Below are 25236 nucleotides of genomic sequence, written 5' to 3' on the forward strand. Positions count from 1 at the left end.
GCCTGCTTGAGCAGGAAGGTTGGACTAGATGATCTGTAGAGGTCCCTTCCAACCTTAAATATTCTGTGAATCTGTGAAACAAGGATCTGAGGTAAAGAGCTACAGCAGATTCATCTCCTCTGGAACAAAAAGGAAGGAAAATGTGTTTCTGCAGCACCCTAGCTATGCTTCAGCCCTTGAGATTTGTAATCAAGTCCAAATCTATCTCAGAAGATACTCTACTACAATCCTGCTTGGGTGGATCAGGTTATGGTACCCGTAAAGCCTTTACTGTGTCCTAAATGAGGCAGTGGAATTTAAAATTATGTAGGCTGAGAAGAACATTAAAAGTACCACCTAGAGGAACAAAGGCAGCAACTACTTTTCTACCTGTGAAACTATAAACTGAATGGAGGTTGGATGGAGAAAAGAGTTTGGGACTGGTATTCTGGACTAGAGACAATAAACCTCCATTGCAGGGTTTTCTTCTCAGCTATGAAAGTGGGAGGTTATAAATATTAAGCATGTTTCATAACATGAGCCTCAGTGGTCTTGTCTGGAAGAAGGTGGTAGCAACGCCTCCCTCACAGGCAGCACGTTACAAATGCTTCTTGGGGGCTGTGATAAAAGCACTTTGCAAATGTTGCATAGCATTTTTATCCACCCAAAGATGCTSAACAGCTGCTCACTGAGATAAGAATTAGCTTAAACTCAAACACAACAGCCAAGAAACATCTCGCCAGGAAATCACCGGGGTACTTAGCCGGGTGCTGACAGCTCAGCACAGGCATGGCAATATCCCAGGACAACACACCCTGCTCTGCCTGACACAAAAAAAAAAAAAAAAAAAAAAAAAAGTTTTTCACTCAGGAAAAAAAAATTTTTTTTTTACTTTGTGTAAATTTTAAGAACTTTTCATACACATATGGTATTCTTTTATTGGTATTCTTTTAATGATGTTAATTGCAAGTAGCAGCCTTAAAGGATTTAAATTGCGCCCACAGAGCCCTGAAAACCCACAGATGGCAACGGGGCCAGGAAGGACTCTCCGTTGTCTGCAAAACTGCTCAAGGACGTGTTAATTACGATAGTTATTTATTTTTAAAATAAAGATATATAATAATAATCCTGCCATTTTTGCAGAGCACACAGCGAGACTCGCGACGCCGTTTCCAGGCGTCATAACCCGTCGGTTCGGGTCAAACGGCCCCGCGGCGCCTCCAGCCCCGCCTCAGCGCGGCCGTCCCCGCCATGGGCGGTGCTGCCCCCGTTGCGAGGGCAGCGGCGTCGCCGGCTCCCGACATGGCGGCGGGGCGGGCGGCGCGGGGCGGCCCCGACCGGCCCCGAACGGAGCCCGGCGGCCAGGCCCGAAACGGCCCTCGCCGGGACTCGGCGGCGCCCCGCGGCGCCCCCGCGTATCCTTACGAGGGCCTGTGCGCGGGTGCGGAGCGCTGCTTTGTCTGGGGAGACTGGTGCGTTTCGGCTAACGCTTTAGACCTGGGCAGGGATCCGTGCTTGGACGTACTGTCCCCGTGGTGAATGTGCCTGTGTGTCACAGGTGTGGGTGACAGCAGGAAGATGTGTCTTCCAATAAACATGATAAAGGTGAGATTTCATCTGCTAACATCATAAATGATGAATGCAAAACCTCAGGTCTTTGTTAAAGCCACTGTAAATAATAAGATGCATTTTTTTTTCCGGATGATCAGAAAGTTAAGTTTTACTATAATGTCTATTTATGGGACCAACTGTTGTGTAATTAGGCGAAAAGCATAGTAGCAGTACCTGATACTGCATGAAAAAGTCTGCCCTTCCCCAAAGAGGTGTGTAACAAATCCTCCATCATATTATACCTTCTTCTGAGATATTTGATAGTTTTCATTGTCCTTAACACAATACTAGGGACAGAGCTTTAACCTTTCAGTTTGAATGGGATCTAGAAGAGGAACGTCAGGCACTGAAAGAAGATCAAAAAATACATCGGAGAAGAGCACAAAAATATTTTACAGAGACAAACAGAAGAAGGAGGTAAGTAATTAAGGTTCCTTTGGTGGGACACTGCACAGAAAAGAGTCAAAACTTTGAGACAGTTCAATATGTTTCTACCTTTTCTGTGCTCAAGTAGTTCATTAAATAGCACCACTGCTTTGTGTCATAAGAATCTGTGTATTAAAGTTGCAGTGATCTACCGTTTTATGATGGAATATATAAAAAGCACAGTATTCAGAGTTGTTCATTACGTCTTGCAAACTCCTTGATATTTACTGTTTAGSATAAAGGTTAAAAAGGTAAAAAGTAAAAAAGATTTAAAAAAAAAGTGAAAGCTTTTGCTGTTCAGCGTTAAGGTAAGTAGTGCATTCATTTCATGGCTCTGACCTGCATTTCTAGTATTTTGTTCTTTTTTTTTTTTTTTTATTGTTTTTAATGGATGTGTAACAATTCACATATGCCACAGCAGTAAGTGGGCAGGCAGTCCAGTTACTGTTGTCTACTGAAATGTATGAGCTTCTGATAGTGTGACTTGCCTTTGCAAGCCCATGTATGCCTGTTTCCCAAAGAACTCAAAACTAGGGCTTTCTAGTACCAAAACGTACTTAGAATAAAGTCACTATTTTATATATATATATATATAAAATATATATATATATTTATATATATATATTTATATTTTATAAATATATAATATATATTAAATATTAAAATATATATTTATATTTTATATATATATATAAAAAATATAAAGCAATACACACACACACACATATATATACACACGCTCCCCCGTCATGCGATTTCTGTTATACATTGTTTACAATTGAAATATATTGGTAACTCAGAAGCAATAGACATTGTTTATACCGCCTTTTTAGCTTGTCAAGAGCTTGATAAAAGGTGCTGTCAGCAAATGTTTTAAAATATGAAGAAAAGTGGAAGAGGAAGTATAATCACCTGAGAATGATTAAGGAGAGCATGTGAGCTGCAACTTTTGCAGATAATAATAAACTGAGTCTCAGCTTTGAGATAAAATGTCTTTCTTAGTTTTCTGGAATGGTGCCATTGTAACACCGTGATCTGAGATGGATGCTGTTTGTCATATTACTGGTCGTGAAATAGTACACTCTGATGTAAAAGCAAACACTAGRCAGGCTGCATATTTTTGCTGGGCTAGTATAATCAAGCTAATGTTTACAAATATATAAATACATTTTGGATATATAAATACATTTCCATAGGAATTTCATTGTGGCCATAGGAAACATAGTATAAATCAAAGTTATGCAGGTAAGCCAGTTAAAATTTTAGGTATGGTAATGATAAAATGAAATATTATCCATTTGTGATAATTAAGAATGGCATTGTAATGTAACTACAGGCATATTACTACAGACATAATAAACAGTTTACATGAAGTGAGTGTTGACAAGACCTTCCTTAATAACTGAAAGTGAGTTGTCTAAAATTAGGAATATAGTAAGTGCATATAGTGCTAATAAGCTGTGAAATAAAAATCAAAATTAAGGTTCACTGCACATATAGAAGGAAGTAATTTGGAAATAAAAAGTTGATTGAAACCGAATATTTCTTCTTGACAGTTATGTAGATATGAAGTGATTGATCTGCTACTGGATCAGCCATCAAGTCATGCCTCACAACTGTGCAGGAGCCAAGATTCTTCTTTTTTTCAAGAATAAACATGTAAAGTTGTCAGCAGTGATGATAATTTCCTAAGGGTTTCCATACTTTCACAGGTTACATATGCATCTGGCTGTATCTTTAATTGCCCCTGACAGGGCTTATGGGCATATATCAGAAGCTATGTTTGGCACTGTTGTATTTTAACTTCAAGTTTGAATATTTTTTCCCCCATATTGTGGAGCAGACAGTCACTGCAAAGTATGATTCTGATTTACACATGTAACATTAAATTTAGAAAAATCCTCGATGAAAAATAATAGTAATGAGCTTTCTAATAGTAAATAGGTCTAGGGAAGCTGGAACATGGCTTCCAAGATGCTCTCAGTCTRTTATTTAGGTTCATCCTGCATTGTGGAGGAAAGCTTGTATATGTTGTGGTTTTGACTTTTTTTCCTGTCACTTTTTGAAAAAGTATTCACCTTTAAACAGAAGTTACATGCCAAGCTTGATCCAAGTCAAGCTTGATACCAATCCCTTACTGGCCAGCACGTTTTAAGCTAATGAGAATTCCATATATAGTGAGCTTGCAAAGCTGAAATCTTGTTTTCAGCCTTTTCTGAACACCCTTGTAATGAGGTTTTCCCAGGCAATAATACATCAATCTGTTCTCAATACCTCTAAAATAGAGCAATTTCAGAATTAAAATTACTCATCCTCTGATGAAATGCAGTCAGCTTATTAGCTTTTAAGTACAAGACAAAAACATTTGCACACCAAAGAACAGGTATAGCTTTGGAAAGCAAAGCTGTACTRACTTACGTTAAAGATCTTTCCCAAATGAATGCTTAAAGAAACCATTTTCATATGCTGTCTGATATCATGAACCAACCTCTTTTCATTTCCCATACTGACCCAACTCCTTGCTTTTGACAACAGTACTTAACTGTGGTGAACAAGATTTGCTGATTATGTCTTTAAACAAATTGCCTGAATATCAGTTAAGTCACTTCCTTCATTGCCTCCCTAATCATTTGCATGGTTAGCTTAAAAATTAGTATGTTCTAAAGTGGCATCTCAGAGAAAAATATTTTGTTTAAATAACAGTATTCCAGAAATAAGAGGTACTGACTAGGCACATACTTGATATGACTGAACGAGCTGCTGTATCACGGCAGCTTGTATCGCAGTACCGTTGAAACACCATCTGTGGATTTGTTGGGAGCTGTAGCCCTTCCAGTGTCATTGCTCAACACCAAACATGATTCCTGCTGTACTGTGATGTTACAGGTTTCAGGTAGATACTTGGTTCCATAAATGGAATTACTGCAATTGTCTATATGAGTTTTTAAGTAAACCTTAACAGCTAGCTGGCTTGGGTCAATATACTGAATTGCCTTGAATTCCAAATACTTAAACTAAAGGAAACATTTTCCCAGTTAACTATATTAGGTTTTAATCTATTTACATTACTGGCACTTTTGAAAAAAAAAAACCCTTTATTTTCAACATATGCACAAGCTTTGTGCTCCACCTGCTGGCTGTTTATCATTGATTATTTAATAAAAGCACTATAAATAATTTATCAGTGTTGTCAATACAGCATGAAAAGCTGTCTAGAGTCGGAAGTGGAAGGCGGCGGCTTAGCATCAGAAGGGGTAAATGGATAAGAGCGTAGTGCTGTTTTCTGTGCTGGAATGAGCCTCATGAGGCACCGGGAGTGGCGTGGGGCTGCGCGGGGCCTGCAGGGCCGCAGGGCTCAGCCTGCTCCTGCTCGCCCAGTCTGAGCCTTGCCCAGCCTGCCCGCAGCTCTGCTTTACTTGCCTTGGGCCTGACAGAGATTCTCTGATTGACCAGGTGTCTGCGGCGAATTCGTTTTGCTGTGTTTATATATGTGTGGTACAACCRTAGTTTTGTGCAGACAGGGGTAAAGTAACGGCCAGTTACTGCTGCGTGGCATTAGGCACTGAATGTGGCGTTTACCCCTCGTCCTTGGAGAGACCCGGCCTGGGAGGAGAGTGGAGCGCTCAGAGTGGATGTGCAGGGCGCTGCAGAGAGGAGTAGGGCAGGGGAGATAGGAGATGGGGCACAGATGGGCCCTGGGGACCACACAGCAATAAACAGCCTTCCAGCRGGCAGTTAAAGAAATGCAGACCTGGAACTGGACAGGATTTGGTTTAGGGACACCAAAGAGAACAAAGAATAGTGTCTAATACACCTGAAAGGTACCATGTGTCACTGTAAATTACAGCGTCGTGTGGAGCTGCAGACCAATGAAGAAAGAATGAAGGTGTAAAATAGTGTTGGCAAATGTGTTAGTGTGACTCCTGGTGGGTCCCTGGGTGAGGAAGAAACCATCACCATGGACATCATACTCCTCCCAGCCAGGAATCCAGATGCTGACACCTTCCTGTAACACGCAAAGGAAACTACCAAGAGGAGCAGAGGTAGCAACTAAGCGTGTGTGTAACTTCAGCTGAGTTATTTCTAGTATTGATTTTTTTTTTCTGTTTAAAAGCATTCTAAATGTGTTTTTTTCCCTTTTTATGTGACAAACCCAGATTTATAATGACTGAGAAGAATTGAAATATTAAGCAATAAATATTTGGCTATACGTATATATATTTTTGCATACATGTGCACATATGTGCGCACATTCACATTAAATATGTGTGATTCCTTTTTTTCCCAATAAAAAACTCTCAGCATAAAGAATTKAGTGGAAAACATGGGCAGTCCTTCTGTGAACCTTTACAGCCTTTTGGTAGATAGTCACTGTGAGCCCTGAACGTATTTTGCAAGGTAGACCTTTTGTATTTAGCGTAAAGTAATAGGAGAAAACCATCCATGTAGTTAATATATCTTCCTATGGCCTTGGCAAATACCTCACTTAAAGTAAGTTGACTTATGGGCAAGCTAAGCAGACCTTTTTAAGGATGCAAGATCTAGTTACTCTTTACCCATAAGAAAAATTAAGAGTGTAACTCCACCTTATGCCCTTTTTTTGATCTTGTTGTATTCAGTAAGTATAAAAACATCTTTTTGTATCAAATTTAAAAATACTGTGTATGAGTTTGCAGATGTTATGATGATAGATAGTTTTATCTTTATGATAAAGATATCTTTTACTGATATCAGTATCAGAAGGTTTGTTTCTTGGCATTCTATATGCACTGTATATCTTCTTTTTTTATTATTTGTATCCAAGTAGTAATAAGCGGTTAGTCCACTTGAGAATTTAGCACCCACCACTTCACCTTGGAGATAATTTAATAAAATTAACCAGGAAATAGTTCTACCATCTGGTTAATCTACTGTTTTTAACATAGGAATGCCTTCCACATAATGAATGCACATGTGAAACTGCTGAATCTTTTAAGTTTCATATTCCAAATTTTCTATAAACATTTTGGCAGCAATTGCAAAATTGCAGCTCTGCTGGATTGTTTATAGTAGACAGAAAAACTAGGTTAAAAAAACACCAGTCAGGAAATACTTCTGCTAACTCCCCATCTTTAAGTCTATATTTTTGCCAATATTATAGCTGTGAACACTAGCCGAGGTTTCAAGGAGAGTGGATAAACTAACATTTGATTTAACTGTTTTTCTATAAAGTGCCATTGTGCATTTGTAGAATTATTTATTTTACATAGTGCACCTGAGTGTTGCAATTTACATTCTGTGAGGTCAAGAAGCTAATGATGCAGGCTTCATTGAACGTCTTTAATGCCTTTCCCTACATTTAAAATAAGGTGCTTTATCCCCCGTCTTGTCTTAATCCAAACCAAACAGAGATCATGATGAGCTGTGGTGAGAAAGACCTCTTGCATCAGCATTTGGGCTTACCCATTTCCAGCTATACGGAACAAGAGTCTTTTTATATTCCAGTTATTTGGAATGTGGAAAAGGGTATACTCTACTCCACACTCCAAAACTGTTTTGAAAAATAAATAGTAAAAAGACTCTGTCAGAATTTAATCTTTCCTTTTTGGTGTTATTCTTTGGAATTGCTCCAGGTAAAAGTTGTAGATTTTCCCACATGCCTGAATTTAACAACTGTAGTTCAAGTAAAGTCCTTCTTGAGCTGCTGCTTAAAAGATCCGAGGAATGGAAAAGAATGCTTTTAAAATACTTTCCAGGATGAGCAAATCTGTTTTCTCTGTTGTTATTTTCCTATACTTTCAATCAGGATGAAATTGTTAAATATCATAGATTTTTATAGCAGATTTTACCTTGAGCAAAATACTGTTATACTAAAAGTTGTTAATTAACTTTAGCTCCATTTGTGAAACTTAAGTAACTAACTAGTAATAGTTAATGTTCTTGTGAGATTTTGACTGAATTGTAAGAAGATATTTCATGTGGATGTATTTCCCTACAAATTCTTTCTGTAGTTGGATAACTGCTTCTCYGTCTTCACCTTGTCCCTCAAGAAAAAACAGTTTTATTTACTAACAAACAGAAATTTGCAAATGAAATGTGCATTATTTGGATAATGTTTTGTGAATTAGACTATATTGCTATGATACATAATGAAAATAGTGAAGAAACATAACACACAGTGTGTCCATTTTTTCCTTTTACTTTTTCCTGTATTATATTGTTGGTATATTGTAATTTCAGTATACCATTTTTATGTCATAAATGTTTTTAAACAATTGTGTGTTGTATATTGYTCTATATGACTCAGCAGTATTTACATGGTACAGCAAAACATGATTTTTAGCACATTTGCATGATAAAAGTCAAAAACAAGCTCTTGCAGCATTGCTGAAATATTAGCTTTTTGGCAATTCTGAGCAAGGTCCTAGTTGAGACCCCTCCAACAGTGAATTACACCACCTGTCTTTTTGCTTATACTGTGTAAGGACAAGACTTAAAATTCAGGCACCTCGAGATAGCTGATGTTGCTATTTCTCCTCTTTTTCCTCCCTCTTTGCTGCTGCTGCTTAAGAGGGACTGGAGAAAAGGTGATGAAACAGAAACTCGAATAGAAATCGGAAGTGCTTTGTGCTTTAAGTTGGACTTTTTGTAGCTTTGCTCTTTGCTTGAATCTTTGTTATCTTCTGTCTTAGCCTCCAGGTAACTAACCTGGAGCTTATTAAGTAACATTTGCAATAAATAGATTGTTAAAATAAAATGTAAGGTACAGCCTGAATACGTTAAAGGATATTGTTGCATGGGAGACTTGAACCTTGTGAAAGGGGAAATTATTGTTCCAGGTAGAAGTAGTAATTTCTTGTGTTGTTCACTGACCTCTCAGCTTCTGACCTTGGAGAATGCTGGTCCAGAGTGCTGTATGCATTAAGAAAAGTGGTGTATAGTTTTGCAATTTTGTGCCTCTTCCTGCTTTTATTTTTCATATTCTTCTCGTCTGTCTTGAGATTAACTTCATGGGAGGTATGAAAAGTTCCCTGCATGGAGGGATATGTCCTAGTGGCTGTCCAGGGGAGAGAAGGATGTGTTATAGAGCACAGCTCCAGYCTTACAGTCTGTCTTACAGTATGGAGAGAAGTTTTATGGTGATTTTCTAAACTGCTACAGTCATGTCCATACCAGAACTGCAGATGTGCAGGCTTTGTAATGTGAGATTTGAGTAGCTGCATAAAATTTTCTTATAGTGCATTTTCACTGTTTTGTCTTTTTAATAAATATTGCCTATTGATAAAACACAATAATTTGTCCGTAAAATTGGAAATTAATTTTGCTGTAAGTTCTGATAACCATGCATATATGAATTTTTGAAATAGTGGAAATTTAATTCTATATCTGTTATACTTTGRCTTCCAAGAGGATTAAAGGTGATCTATACATAGAAGTGTATTTGGGAATTACAGTTAGTTCATTCACTATTTTTTATTATTGTGTAGCTACAGCTTTTCGACTTTCAAGAATAAAAGGTACCTATTTCAAATTARTTTTGTTTGTTTCTACAGGTTATCAGCACTTTGCAAGAGGGCTAGGGAGGTACAGCTGAATAGTTCAGTGTGAACTTTTTCCCTGAAAAGAGTAAATAAAATAGCCAGATTTGTGGCCTAGCACTCCTGAGTAGCAGCTATGCTCCATTAAGCAACAAGCTTTCGCAAAGCAACTAAAAGTTGTTAAAAATATGGAAAAGTTTTACTGTGATGAGGGAAAAAGAAAGGGGGCCTCCAGCTAAAAATTTCTACTACCTCGCCGCTGATCTTGGCTTGGAGTGGGATCCTGCTTCATGTTCCAGCACCCAGTCCAATAACATTTCTCACTCACAGAGAGCTTCAAACCCAGAAAGATTCCAGTTGCTGTGATCCTTGCACTGCAGACTCTTTAAAACTTCAGCTTGCAGTTACGTATTTAAGTGTTATTTCCCTGACATAGGCACTGTACTGTTTTACTGATGAAGGGTATATTTCACTCAAGAATGTAGTTAAATTTTGTCAGCAAAAATTTAATTCTTTTGTCAGCTGGAATAGAAATTCCACGTTACTTCCACAAGGATTTGTCTACAGAAGCAAAGCTTTGGTGACGGTGGTTGTTTTAGACAGAGCCCAACTTGCTTTCCAGCCAGCAGAAGGACATATTTTCAAAATACGCTGCCATTGGTATTAGATTTTGAATGTGATCTGATTCCACCATGAAAGGTAGCTTCAAGTTACTGTTTATTTCATTTATTYCATTTTGTGCTACTAATCCAGTATCTCTCAGCAAATTTCTCAACAATTGGAAGCTGATAGTAACTTTTACAGCAGAAGTCTCATTTCTTTGCATTATTTCTCAGTAACAACTTTAAGCTGTTACTTCTTCCTCTCCAGCTCCTGAAAAGCACATACAGCCTTTGCTCTTCATCTTCCTGTTCATTTGTCCACTGTGACAAATATTCATGGTAATGTAAAGAATGTGGTAGTTGAAGCTACTTCTTAATTAAGGACTCAAATCTCCAGTTAAAGCTAAGGAAATAAAATGATTATGGCGAGTCATGCTGTCTTGTTTAGTTTCAGACAAATCCTAAAAATCCAGCTATGTGGAAGTTTACAACATGTTATTTGTAGAGGAGCAAGCTTTTATACTCAAATAACAAGATCATATGCAAATAAATTAAATATATTCCTGTTAGTGTAATTAGAAAACACGGGTGACATCTACATTTGCTTTTTAAATACAGAGCCCTTGAAGAAAGATGGAAGCAAGAAAATGAAAAAGAGCAGAGACTTAGAGAGCAAGTTCTGCAGCAAAGGAAAGTTAAACTTCAAGAAGCAACTGAAAAATACCAGCGTGCTAATGTCCCTTTTTCTCAGCACAAGAAAATAGGTTTGTAAATTCAAATTTCACGATTATTTGTGATGCATGCATTTGTGTGTTTGTCAACAAAATATAAAGGAGACAAAATGGAGCAATTAACTTCACTCAAATCAATTGAATTCATTAGCCAAACATAATTGACAAGAATTTCAGATCTGATATTTACAATGATCTTGGGTTGGGGGAATAACAAAACTAAAGAGGGAATAAAAAATAAAAGAGGGAATTAAAAAACTGAACTGCTTAGAGCAGAAGTATKTATATTATGTGATGTTTCCTTATATTCCAATCACAGTATATAAGCAGCTCCCAGGGCTCTTGCAACTTCCTTTTCTTTTTTACTCCTCTCCTCTCCTGTTTCTTCATTGCAGTGTGCTTATTGCTTTTAATGCTGTGCTTTCACAGCTGTGCATAAGGTGTTATAAGGCCATTGAACAGTTACTAGGATATTTTAATAATCCCCCATTTGAACCCCTGAATATGAAACATTCAAGAATTTTGTTTATCATCAAGTAAAAGCAGTCTTAGACTATATTAATGTATTACATAATTTTTGCTGAATTAGTCAGCTTCATAAGCTACTCTATCCTGCTGGGAYGTAACGATCACTTCAGCTCAGTTCCTGCCTTCTTAGCTGGAGTCAGTGCAGACTAGCAGGAGTTTTTAACAGCTTCAGCCAAGTCTGATTTCCAGTCAACTTTCCAGTGCTGAAGCTCTTAAGATATGGTACATTACTTAGGTACTCTTTAACAGATTTACTCTCCCAGCTGCAGTTGCGCCAGYTGTGAGGTAATGTCTCTGACTTGAAGATCAAATGTCAGATTAAAAAAACAAAACGGAATGGTCCTACTTCAGGTCTTCTTCATAGTTCTAATAACATCCCAGACTATTTAGTAATATATCACTTTTTTTTACGTTTTTACTTTACAGAAATTCTGCTACTTTCTACCCTACCTTTCCTTATTAGAGAAAGAACTGCTGCTTTTCTCTAGACAGGCAGAAAGACTCCTTTTTTCTCCACTGATTGAATTATTAAGTCACATTTTGGCCTCTGTAAAATACCTGCAAGCCATAATTTTGGCTTATTATATGAGCATAATATTCATGATGTAAAAACACAGTTGGTGTTGTGTTTCTAAGTGTCTGCTTTTTCAATAAAGTGGTCGGAAAACAAATATCTACATTTTGGAATCCTTGTGTTACTGTAAGCACTTAAATATAATGGCATTTTAGAGCGAACAGAGATCATTCAGCATTTCTGAAGCTATTTATTYGATTTAATCTAGATTTATGATTCTAAATGCAAGAATTTTAATCAGAACATTTATGAAAATTAAAAATTAAGAACAAAATTAAAAAATCCTTTTTCATCTTTTCTCTCTAGTTCAAACAAAAGTGGTTCTTCAATTAGAAGAAGCTCTTGACCAGATTAAAGGGTCCATTTTAACACAAGAATTTTGCTTGTCTAACAGAAACAAAGCCAACYTCAGGTAAGCCTTTCTGTTTACTCTGGTGATCAAAAGTAAATTGCTTAGTGTAGGCAATAAACAGCAAGTATAAGCTGTCTTAGAGGCAGTAAGCAATCTCTGTGGTGGCAAAGAAAGTGCTTCTGTGAACTGCTCCAATTAAAATATTATGAGACATCCTCAAACTGTTTGGGTCCATTAGGCAAAGCAGCAAAGGAGCTGCCGCACACCATTCCTTTCAGGACTTCAGTGGAGGCCTGGGAATAGACAGGAACAAACTCTGTCCCGTTCAGTTAAGGCTTGACTCAAGTTGGCATAGTTATCAAACTGTCTGTAGTTCCATGAAATACGAAGTATTTTATCTAGATAATCTACTGCTTCTCATACATTTTTTTTTCCTTTTGACATTCAAGGATATYGGAACTTGTATACTCGTCCCATGATTCTGTTTTCTTTCCATCTGTTCAATTTCTCATTCCCTATAAGAATCTGAAAACCCATTTATTTCCTAATCCCAATTTCACCTATAATTTCATTTTATACCACATAAAATTTTGATTCCATTCTTTCCATTCTACCCAAAYTATTTTTTCTGAGATACTTTCAACTTATTCAAAACCAATATGACAAGAGGAAATGTCCTGAAGTTGCACCAGGGTAGATTCAGGTTAGACATTAGGAAGAATTTCTATATGGAAAGAGTAGTCAGACATTGGAACAGACTGCCCGGGGAAGTGGTGGAGTCACCGTCTCTGGCACACTGAAGAAATGTGTAGATGAGGCAAGTAGGGACAAGGTTTAGCAGGAAGGATGGTGAGAGTTTTCCAGTTGGACTTAATGATCTTGAAGRTCTTTTCCAAACATAATGTTTCTGCAATCCCRGGACCGCATTAGAAAGCCTCTGCTTATTGAATAGACAGTAAAGTGTGGTTAGTTCCAGGCTTGCTGAAGCCAGATACCATTTCAAATCTTGGATTTCACCAGTTTGGCAAAATAAAGTCTGCCTCTCCTCTCTCTGGTAAATGTACACCAAGTTTACACATAACTTCACTAGAAGTTTATACAGATAATCTCTTACAATGAATACTTTATCCTGCATGATCTTGACTTTGTAATCAGTAGGGATCGTAATCAGTTTCAACAGCTATCAGAATCAAAATCATGGATCTAATGAGGGATTTCTGTAAGTCCTGGTTAGGATATATTTGACTATGTGCATTTAAGGACATTGAACCAGCTCAAAGCCAAAAGGCAGAATCAGTGTCAGCTCTTAAAGTATTCTGTCTAAGCTGTCAAGCTTTAGAGCCAGCAACCTGTAATAGTTATGCTTCCAAGAAACTAAGGCTTGATTAGACAATGTGATGTATTGTCTTTTCTTTTTTCCCTGCTTCCCCGATCCAAGCAATTTGCTCCTTCCTTTTGTCATCCTGTATACCTATTTCTTGCCTCTTGCTTTCCAAACCTTGGTTCCTATTCCTAATGATCTAATCCAGTTTTGTTCCACCTCTGTCTACTGTTTATTCTTGACCATATCTTGTTACAGATTCCCTGTTTTCTCAGCCTCTGATTGTGCATTTTGTTGTCATTTGACTGGACGTGCTTCCTGGCTTTAATTTTTGGGTGTCCACCAGCCTCRTGGTTCATGCTGACTCTCAGCCTGTAGAAGTCAGTGGTTTGATTTTCAGTTTTGATTTTGGCTTACTCTGACAGCAGTACACAGCTGCAACAGATGCTCCTAGGACTTCTTTTTCTGATAGCAAATATAGATTCTTTATTGTTCCACATTGCTGACACCAGAGGTCATCAATAGGATTGGGGTCTTCAGGTAAAACAAAGCGTCTTGCCATCTGAAGGGAATATCTGAGAGCAACAGAGTACAGTCATGCTCTATATAAGCCAACGTTACGGAAAGATAAAGGCCATTTTCCTTGTTTAAAGAAGTCCTCCATGAAAGTGACCCAACTGTTGGCTGACATTTTCCAGAATAATTCAGCTCAAGGCAGTCACCCAACAACACAACCAGAAAAGTCCTGACAACCTATAAATAATGGAAAAGAAGGTTTAAAATGGGAAGTGTTATAGAGTTTTAACTTTAGACAGTACTAATAGCCTCACCTGTAGTTACATACTGTTCAGTCATTGTTCAGTTGCCAGGCATTTATTGATGCTGTATAGTTTTTGAAAAGAACATATTTGAAAATGTATGGCTGATGCATAGAAGTAAGTCAAGTAATAACTTACTCCCTTGCATCAAGAACCACAGATGACACTTCATCCTCATCAGCATCTGGAAATGGTTATTTCCATCAGAAGCAGATTTCAGCAATGGTTGACTGTGATGAAATAAGTCAGGAGAGCAGTAGAACAAACATGGATTGTAACCAGCTTCTCATCCAGGAAAATCTGAAAGAAATGCAACAACTCCTTGAAAAACAGCATCTCAGCAACTTGGAGGTATGATACTAGTATACAATTCCTGACAATTCTTAAATGTAATAGTAAGTTTCTTGAGCACAATCAAATGAAATGTCTGTTAGACACATTTTGCCATTTAGTATCTCACACATTGGGGCACATTGGGCACATTGCCTGTGYCTTACCAAGAAATCATTTTGAGTAAGTTTATTAAAATATTTCAAACAGAAATCAGAATTCTTTAAAATTATAGGGACATTTTCAGCATATAGAATTGCAAAATTCCACAAAGATACTTGTCATGTTGGCTTTCTGTAAACCTAAACTTCACGTGTCCTGGCTAAAAAGTAGCTGGCCATTAGGTCTATCACAGGAGTCTTGTGTTAGCTCCAACCTTATATTGGCTACATGTAGTTGACACTTAAGTTTCTGTTTCACTGGTTGCTACAAGGCAGCACAAAATATAGTGTAGTTTGAACATCTTTGTACATCTTTGGAATAGATATAAGTATTCCACTAACTTTACTCTGGGTGTAAGCAACCTTTGGGTCTAAGTAAACTTACTTTACTTTGAGTGTAAGCAGACTTCCAAATCAGTTTCAAAATTTATATCAGAAACTCGGTGAAAATCCAGAACAGAGCTCCTAGGTGATTTTTTTTACTTTTGATGGTGAGACTTTAAGTTAATCAGTGTTGTTTTTGATATTGGAAATATCATAAACATCATATTATGCAAAAAAAAAAATTATGCAAAAAAACCCCATAATTTTAGACTTACTCTCATATTTCTAGAATATTGTCCCGCTGAGCTGTTGGTGTCTGAAATGACCTTGGCACAATGAAACATCATCCATTTACATCAGTGAGATGTAGAGCTATGGGAKTGCTAGTAACAAAAGAGCAAAAACTTTGACTCTCCATATATCTGCACAGATAAATTTTGGAGGAATATATTCAGTAACAAATCATATTTTGAGTTCTTTGATATTGATAGCATCAGATATATTTATCTCTGTCTTTTTACCTACTTTGTTCAACTAGTTATTTGTGAGGATTTCAGAATTCTCAGTAATAGAGAAAATCTCATTCTGTTTGAGCAAATTTCAGTAAGATTCAGGAGACTGAGAGTGCAGTTTGCTCTGGCAAGGTTGTCAGTTTATGTTCATTCTTATTTCCAAGCCTAAAAGAAGGAAGAGTTCCCTTTTCCTTCTGTCCACTCAGACAAGACAAGCTGATGCTTGTAAAACTGAATAAAGTAGCTGCTTTCAAGCAAAGAAAAAAAAAAAGATATATATATGTATAAAAAGAACTTTTTTTTTAATACCAAATTGTACATTTAGTTACTATAGTGTTTGGCATGGTGAAGTTTTGAAAGTGTTTTGTTTTCTGTAAATATTTGTTTGCCCTTTTTTTTCCTTAGATTTATTTTTCTGCAACCACTAGGGGTTGCTCCGCWTCTTCCCTCCGATAAATTATTTTAATTTATAAATATTTACACTTGAAACATTTGGGGTTGATTTCTTCAAATTACATGCTTTGGACTCCAATTAGAAAAACTATTGTCAGGAAAGCTGTTGTCATCATTCTGAGGTTTGAATTTCAAAGTTTAATACTTGGATTGTGCTGGTGTGTGTATGCTTTGTGACTTTCAGTGACGTGAAGCAGCAGAATAAACTTACTAACATTACTAACATAAATGGGCTTCAATAGCTCTGTAACTCTCTGTTGTCCAAAGGAATCTCAGCAGCACTTGTCTTTCCAAAACTAATGTCAAAATATTTCTCTGTGCACATGCTTCGCAGTCTAACAACCCAGTGAGATCCTTTAACTGACCTCTCTTTGATTCTGTTTTTACAGGCCCAACAGGATTATAAAGATTCCTAGAATTCTTTTCTTTCCTACAGGGCAATAATATTCTATGTAGACTCTTACTGCTAGATTAGCTGTGTTCCTTGCTTTCCAGCCCTAAAGATTTGTGAAGCTTCAGCAGTAAGTCAAGACTTTTAGTGACACTTATACCATTTTCCAAATTTATTGTAGTTAAAATAAACATAACTGAACAGTTATGTTTAGGCCATCAAACCAAATATAATTATGCATCAAATCATCATTTGTTATCCCTCCGTAAATATGCTTCATTTTGAAGATCTTATATTGTTAACTTCATTTTCTTATATTGCCAACTTAGTTGGAAGTAAATGTTTTCCTACAGTCCTTTTCTAAATTTATTGTAGTCATAAATAAAATCTCTAAGGTGGAGCTGATAGCACTATCGGTAACTGAAMTATTTTTCACCGAATGATTTATTTTGAATTACTCATTTTCCCAAATGTTAGCTATTTAGCTTGAAATTTGCTTTTTCTGCCACCTTCATTGCACTAAATAATTTAGAAAATTTCCTAGAAGTGGCTCAACTTTGTCAAGGAATAATATTATACATAGTCTTTTCCTTTTCATCACCTCTTTAATTTTGGGGGCAGAGAAAAAAAGAATGGGGTCAGTCCAGTGTTTTATGCTCTTCCAGCAAAATAAATTATGGTTGAATTAGGTTGTTGATTGCCTTAATATTTTTATCTCAATTTTTTTGCTTTTTGAACAAAATGTTTGGAAGAAAGACCTAATCTGTGAGGGAAAATACATATAGTTTATAATATTTTTCTCTTCTTTTATAAAACCATAAGTGGGCTTTCAAATGGGATCTGTGAAATCTGAATTGAAACCCCTTCTTTGAAAGATTTGAAGCAGGAATTCAAACTTGACTTTCCTTTTCTCAGGCATCTTCTGCAGCCATTCAYGTACTCAGAACTGGTCTTTCCATGAATGCTGTCCCACTTGGCATAAAATATTTCAGTATTTGTAAAGGAGGGCTGGAACACAGAATAACTTCTCTGAAATTGCAGCCCAAACTATGAGGCCAGAGGGTTCTTTTTATATTCTCTCCGAAACAATAAAAATTTGTATCCTCTTATACTACTGTGGTTGTTATTACATGGTTATTATACTCCGTGCGTTTATATATGTTTCATATTTGGAATAAGTTGCTGAGAAATAATATGTGTATTTTTAAATGACAAACACTTAAAGTGGCAGTTGCTGCAAGCACATAGGTATAGGCACAGCTTTGTTGCACAAATTAGTAAGTCTATATGACTCTTAGCTGTTTGTGTTACTGTACTTTCAAGGTCAAACATTGTCTATGAAATTGAACCATTTTACATAAATGATAAAAAAAAATTAATTTTCAAGTGTATTTGTATTATTGTTTGAATGAGTTATTTCTGCAGTGTATATTGTAACATTCTAACCCTTCAAGGATACAGACAAGACTAACATGAAAAATGAGTGCCCCAGATACAGAATCTTTCCCCAAATCTCAACGAATTGTAGAATGTCCAGGGCTACTTAGTGGGAAAGCAGATCCTTAAATGGAGGCTTTGGAGGGTTAATTCAAAATGGGATTTTAATTGAAGTCAAATTTGATTTTGAAAAGTACCATTCAAAGGAATAGTTTAAATCACCTTAAATCAGAAAGTGCCGGCCGGCTTTGACTTTTAGCTGTGAATATTAAAATATCCTGTGGTGGTCGCTTGACTCATGTGACAAACCCAAGTGATTTTCCTGCTCCTTATCCTCTTCGAAAGATATTGGTCTCCAGGTTATTATTGTCTCTCATCCAGTATTGCAACATACCAGTGTCTTCCAGGTTATTTCACCAATCCAAACTATATTGAAGCAACTTCACATTTGCTGTAAAGGTCACAATTCACATTAAAAAATATCTTCACACTAAATTATTTTTGTTATATATTCTTCATAGTAGTGTTATTTAAGTTTATTTCTAAGCCTGTGCTATGGAAGATTCACAGATTCACAGAATATTTAAGGTTGGAAGGGACCTCTACAGATCATCTAGTCCAACCTTCCTGCTCAAGCAGGCACACCTAGAGCATGTGGCACAGGGTGGCATCCAGGCGGGTTTTGAAGACCTCCAGAGTATGGATGACATTAAGATGACATTACAAACTTCATATCAGAATCTGACAATGTGGATGTTCAGTTATTTGAAGAGCATCTTGCCTCAATTCAGCACCCAGTTTTAACAGATGATAATGTAGGAGTGAAGCTGAAACAGCATTTTGAGTACCAAGGAACTTGTTTCAGGATAGATTGATACATTAATAAACCTTTTCTTGGGGCTATAAGGATTGTTTTTCATACCACATACATGACAAAACAACAAAACCAGTCAAGCACTTTCTCCCTTTGTGGATGCTCTGTAGTGCTCAAGATAGAGTGGCATCATTTGAACAACTCTGCTGCCTTTGTGATATATTTACATTATTAAAAGAAAAAATCGTACTCTTGTAAGTTTTCCCCAAAAGGATCATTTCCAAGCTTTAAGTCTCCCTATTAAGACCTTAGCCATTTCTGGGAGAAAGGTTATTTCTTTTCCTTAAAAAAGAGAAAATCTCTGAGAATTACACCCTTTTGATTTTTATCTCTGAATTATTGTCAGGAAATAGATCTATTTACAAAATATTTTTAAAACATAATTTCCTTGTCTTCCTCCTATGGTCTATAATTTCAAGGAAATATAAATGGATTTTTTTTCTGATCTCTCTTCCTCCACTCTAGAATAACCAAAATGGCAAGAGATTAGTAAATAACTGTCAAATTTCTAATTAAATTTTATCATTGCATTTTACAGATGACATTTAAATTATTATTTATAATTTAAAAATTAAGGAGCTCTAGAATTAATATTGCATACATCTGCTTAATTTTCCTCTATCTTTTTGCCGTATGTAAGTTTTTGATTATGCAGTCCCATTCTATTTTTTTCTGACCTCATCTCTTAAATTTGCAGAGTAGATGGTGCCTGCTTTAAGAAAATTCATTGATTCACAGGGTAGACACAATCAAAGTGACTTGCAAGTTTTGTTGTTCAAGGCTGCAACATTGAATGCTTTAAGAATTATCATTATGAATGCAGCTTCTGGGGCTTAATGCCTTCCCTAGTCTGTGGGAGCCACTGCCTTGTGGAACAGGGGTCCTAAGAGCCAACACGTAGGAGCTGGCTTGGAAAGAACAGTGCTGTTGGTAGCTGCAGTAAGCAGAGCTTGCAGGAATAGGCTTTTCTATAATAGTCCTAGGCCTTCACAGCTTCTTTAGAGGGTTAAACAGAGAATTAAATCATAATAACAATAGATACAAATCAATAATCCTTCGTTATTATAGTTCCTGACTTATTTTCTGGAGGTGGCATCAGCTGAAATATTTAGTTCCCCTTAGCTTTTATTTTTACAAAAAGAATGGAGTTACATGTAATGAAGAACCAAGTCCTATTGTCAGCCTGCAGCAAAACCAGGTAGAACTGCTTTTGTTTTTAAAAGTTGCAGCTTTCCTCMCATCCTTCAGATTTACCTGCTCAAACTAACCTGCTATAGACCAGTTTTTTAAATTAATGTAATAGTTTATTTTCAAAAAAAAAAGAAAAAAGTTTCCTCTATTTAACCCGTCCATTTTAGAAACACATGCTGAATCCAAGCAAGTACCGTGTCCAGTTCTGACAAGAAGTAAGACTTAACGCCCATGACTCTTTGTTACTCCTTTTTTGCCATCTGGTAATTTCAGAGTTAGTTCTTAAATTTGGCCTGATATAGAAAATATATGCCCTTTCTTTCGCCAGGTTCAAGCAGAGGTTAACAATACAATTTAGCAAAATATAAAGGTTAATAAATAACTAACAAAGCATTATTTATTCTTTTCTATTAGAAAGACACCAGTTTGTGCAGCCTTCATTTGAAAATGTTCCCCAAAGGGATCTTTGCCTACACTTGGTCCTTTGTTCTTGTATTTATTTTCTTTATATCAGATCATAACTGTAAGAGAAGTCTGTACTCACATCTGAGCATTGTAGTATTTAATTTAATCATAAAAAGCCTTTCAGTGCTTAGTGTTTTATTCTGTAATTTTAAATATTTGTACAGCAATAACGTGTGCAATATTACAGTATAGCAGTGTTATTGGAACCAATGTTACTGAGAAAAAATGCTGTTATTACTTAATCTTACACCTTGTTCAGTAAGTTTCCAAAAATGTAATTCTGTTATTGTAATTGCCTAAGGATATATAATCACTTAGCTGGCTTAATGAATCTTTTCCCATTTAAAGTAACTAATCTCCCCCCCAAAAAATAAGCAAAAGGAAAAAAAACAAGAAGAACATATTTGCTTTATCTACCCAGTCCATCTTGTCTTATGTTTTCTACCAGAATGTTCTCTAACACTCATCTTAAAATCGCTTAGCTGCTCTTTTGTATGGAAGTAAATTCAGTAGAGAGGGAGAGAGAGAGAAAAGGCAAGATTTCCTGGATGTTTTATCTTTATTTTCAAATCTTGCATTTTAAGAGTGTGCAGTTCGCAACCATGTTGGGCACCTCAGTATCTGGGCAGTGAAGTATTAGTAATGAAAATGTCTGGATAGTACATACACGCTTAGAGAAACCCATTGTTGCTTCAGATGGTGCCCTACCTCCTCAATCATCAGAGCATACAAGCTGCACAAAGAACCTGGGACTTCTTGGGTACCTTTAGAACTGATACAGCTTTATAGTCCATGAGGCAGCTGTGCCCTCGTGGCCAATGAGATCCTGGCTGCATCAGGAGGAGTGTTGGCAGCAGGTCAAGAGGGATCCTGACCCTCTACTCAGSTCTGGTGAGGTTGTCCCTGGAGTATTGGGTGCAGTTCTGGTTCCCCAGGAAAATAGGGATGTGGAGCTTCTAGAGAGGGTCTAGCAGAGAGCAACCAAGATGATTAAGGGACTGGAACATCTCTCGTATGAGGAGAGACTGAGCGAGTTGGGCCTGTTTAGCTTGCAGAAGAGAAGGCTGAGAGGGGATCTGATTAACATGTATAAGTACATGAAGGGGGAATGTAGGGAGGAAGGGGCCAAGCTCTTCTCAGTGGTGCCCAGTGACAGGACAAGGGACAATGGGTGTAAGTTGAAACAGGCAGCTCCATCTCCATTTGAGGAGGAACTTCTTTGCTGTGAGGGTGACAGAGCCCTGGAAAAGGCTGCCCAGGGAGGCTGTGGAGTCTCCTTCTCTGGAGGTCTCCAAACCCTCCTGGATGCCACCCTGTGCCCCGTGCACATTCCATGATTCTGTGATACGGTGGTTGTTCTTCCTGAACAATAAAAAGGTATTCTAATTATGAGAGCTGAGAGGTATTTTCCATGTTTGTCATGAAAAGGTGTAAATACTAATCACTTATGCAATTTTTTTATTAAGATGCATGTTCAGTATAATGCTATAGAAAAATTCCAGTTTGCGGCAATATCATACTTATGTTTTCATAGATTCTCCTTCATTCAGTAAAATCCCTTTCACATTAGAGTACAAGAACTCTCCTGTGTCACAGAGCAACTCAGAAACAACAGTGCTTTTAGGACTCCCCAAACCTTGTTCCTCTGTGTTATTGYAGAAATAATGTAAGATTTAGGATTAATTTTCATGAATAGTAGAGCACATTCGTTGAAATCTGTTCCCCTGCCACATCTTTAGCCTAAGCTCTCATTAATGAACTGCTACTCAGTGAAAAACATTTATGATAAATTTAACAATCTTGTTTCATGTCTGTATTGCAGAATTTTCATCAAGAAGTCAAAAAAGTAGCCAGTTCTGAAAGCCTGTTAAGCCTCGACAGTCTTGAAGCTGGAGATCAGAATGGAAATTATGTAACATCGAGTGAATCATCTTTGGCTACACAGTGTGACTGTACCCTGTGTAATCCAGAAAAATCACAGACCAGAAATAGCAGTTTACTTTATACAGCTGAAAATGCTTCTTCTAAAAATAGACATCTAAATAATTGTCTGAGAAATATAGAATCCCAAAACAACCAGAACAAYTTACCTATTCTTGACCCTTCAGCTAAACATACTGTTCTAACTCTTGCTGAACATATAAACAGCACACAAGAGGAGTCACTTCTTTCTTGCAGGTCTGAACAGCAACCCACAGAGCTCTCTACTTCTGATATGCAAGAAGGACCTGTAAATAATTCATTTACTTTTCTGACAAATATAAAAGGAAAAAACAATCTGTCTTCTAGATTGCTAAGCACATTATCCACTGATAATCCTGTATTCAAACCTGGCAAAGCCTGGGCTATTTCAGGGGAAAGAGRTCAGAATTTGATACAAAATCAAAGTTCTGAAATGACCCCTCAGAGAAAAAACGTGTCTGTACAAACCTCCTGTCAACCTCTTGCAACATCTGTAATCTTGTTTCCTAATCAGAGATGTTCCAATGACATTCCCAGCACTTCTTGCTCAGCTAATAGTTCACAAAAGGAAAAAACCATAAGCACTTTTTTTTTAAATAATACATTGGGCAAAATGACAGAAACAAAAGAAGGAAATATGAAATGTATTAATGTTAATCCAGRATCATCTGTTTTTCAAGACATACAAAATGCTTCTACTCCGTGCAGAGTTAAGCAAGCAAAGAATAAAGAAGAGAAGGGAAATATAATTGAAACTATATCTCTGTTGTCTGATACAGATTTCAATTCTGACATTCCTGCACAGCACAAAAGCCCAAAAAATAATATTCCTGAGAGGAAGGAAGTGGGGTTATTCAAAAGTATCTTAAAGAAAGAATCTAAATATGAACATAGTCCTTTCAAAGCCCTAGATATGGACTTCAGGATGCGTTTTGGAACTCAGCCTGTGTCTTCTCTCCGAGACAGTTTGGAACTGGCAAAAGGAAAAAAGAAGAATGCAGAAAATGAAAAAAATAATCAGAACTTACAGTTTGATCAAACTCACCAGGTAACAGTAGAAAATAAAGAAAAATGTAGTGAAGAGACCACCAGTGAAATATGTTCTGCACAGATGCAGTGTGTTCAAACTACAAGTAATGCTCCTAAGACTACATTAAGTATTGCTGCTCCTACTTCACTGGGCACAAAAAAACACCRGGAATATTCTCAGATACCAAGACCAAGTGTTAATGCTAGAGAATCAGACAAAGCATGTGTACCTCTGAATACTTTCATGTCTACTGGATCCCATTTTGCTAAGCAAGCTTGGATGGTATCAAAAGGCGAAGAAATTAACTCCCCAATAAGTATTAGCAATTCTAAAATTCACAAAGGGAGTCAACACAAAAATAAGGCAAATATAACTAGTCAAGCAAKAGCCCGGCCAAGTTTTATGCCCCAGAATAGAACAGGCACTGTAGTCCATCCACAGTCTGCTACTAAAGCCAACAAAATTTTGAAAGCTCAAGAGAAAATTTTAGCACCTCACCCACCATCTGCACCTATGCCAGGAAAGAGAACTGGCAACGCTGCAGCCAGGCCTGTGTGTCAACCACTGCATTCTTCAAATCTTCAAACTACCAATATTAACTGCAACCACTTAAATGAAAGCCATGTTTTGTTAGAAGATGGGGTTTTAAATACAAACACTGCAGAAAATAGTAACAGTTATACTTGCACTTCCGACTTGGCCACTGTGATTTTATCTACACCTTGCTGTAGCAAGTCTAAATACAAACCTTTGACTAAAAATATTTGTTCTGTAAATAGTGTTCAGGCAAATGCCTGTGGAAACTGTTCTGCAGTAACCTACACTAAAAGAAGACCTGTTAAAGCAGTAAATGGATTATATCGAGAGCGTATCCCAACAGCTGCAAAAAAAAGTACCTCAGGGCAAGGAGAGCCTGGTGCTCAGAAACAGTGTGCTACTGGTAAGGGTCATTATGTCCTGGGCTTGGGTGTTGGGATGTCCAGAACTAAATCTTTCAAAATAACGTGTTTTCAGTGAAAACATTCAGCACTCTCTTCACCACAGTGCACCAATATGGACAGCATTTAACCTGCCGTTACCACTCGTATTCTAGTGGTCCCAGAGCCCCATCAAACATTGATTCCCATTTTTATAAACTCTATACAKTATTAATGAGAACAAGGTATTTTCTCTGTCCTCATATCAGCCAAGAGTGGATTTGACAGATGGTTCAATAACGATATAAGAGGAAGAGAATAAGTTTATATGAGCAAGTTTTACCAGGTAACTGGGAGTTGTAGCTTGCTGTCTGACATTCACTGCCACCTGAGAGTGAAGAAATGTACATCTAATRTGGTTTTAAATTTTGACACTGTAAATGTCTAAAATTTTTAGGAGTTAGTCTCATTAATATAGTTATTTATCAAAAAACCTATAAATTTAACTTCAGTGTTAAAAGAAGTCCCTACCAGTTTGATATTTCAAGAATTGAAATAAATTTTAGGATCCATACTGTATTGCCAAGATAAAGGAGAGATCTCTCAGAAAGTTCAGGAGAATAAACCTTAATCTCTTGTTTCTTAAGCTTCAAGCTATATTCCAAACTTCTTGATTTGCCCTGTTTCTCCTCTGCTGCCTCGCCTCATCTCTGCCTTCAGGCGGAGGGGA

General features: G+C 37.0%; 1 protein-coding gene across 1 annotated transcript in view; it reads left to right on the forward strand.

Annotated features, from left to right (window-relative positions):
- The first annotated feature begins 1230 nt into the window (after positions 1-1230).
- The window catches only part of CEP126 (centrosomal protein 126), a 31405-nt gene continuing 7399 nt past the window's right edge, over positions 1231-25236 (forward strand). The window contains exons 1-6 of the mRNA XM_026034968.1: positions 1231-1394; positions 1882-2007; positions 10754-10899; positions 12275-12380; positions 14612-14810; positions 22420-24529. Of these exons, the coding sequence (XP_025890753.1) occupies positions 1231-1394; positions 1882-2007; positions 10754-10899; positions 12275-12380; positions 14612-14810; positions 22420-24529 (2851 nt within the window). The remainder of the gene's footprint in view (positions 1395-1881; positions 2008-10753; positions 10900-12274; positions 12381-14611; positions 14811-22419; positions 24530-25236) is intronic.

This window comes from Nothoprocta perdicaria, unplaced genomic scaffold (genome assembly GCF_003342845.1).
Source record: "Nothoprocta perdicaria isolate Ctin4 unplaced genomic scaffold, notPer1 scaffold_153, whole genome shotgun sequence".
NCBI lineage: Eukaryota > Metazoa > Chordata > Aves > Tinamiformes > Tinamidae > Nothoprocta > Nothoprocta perdicaria.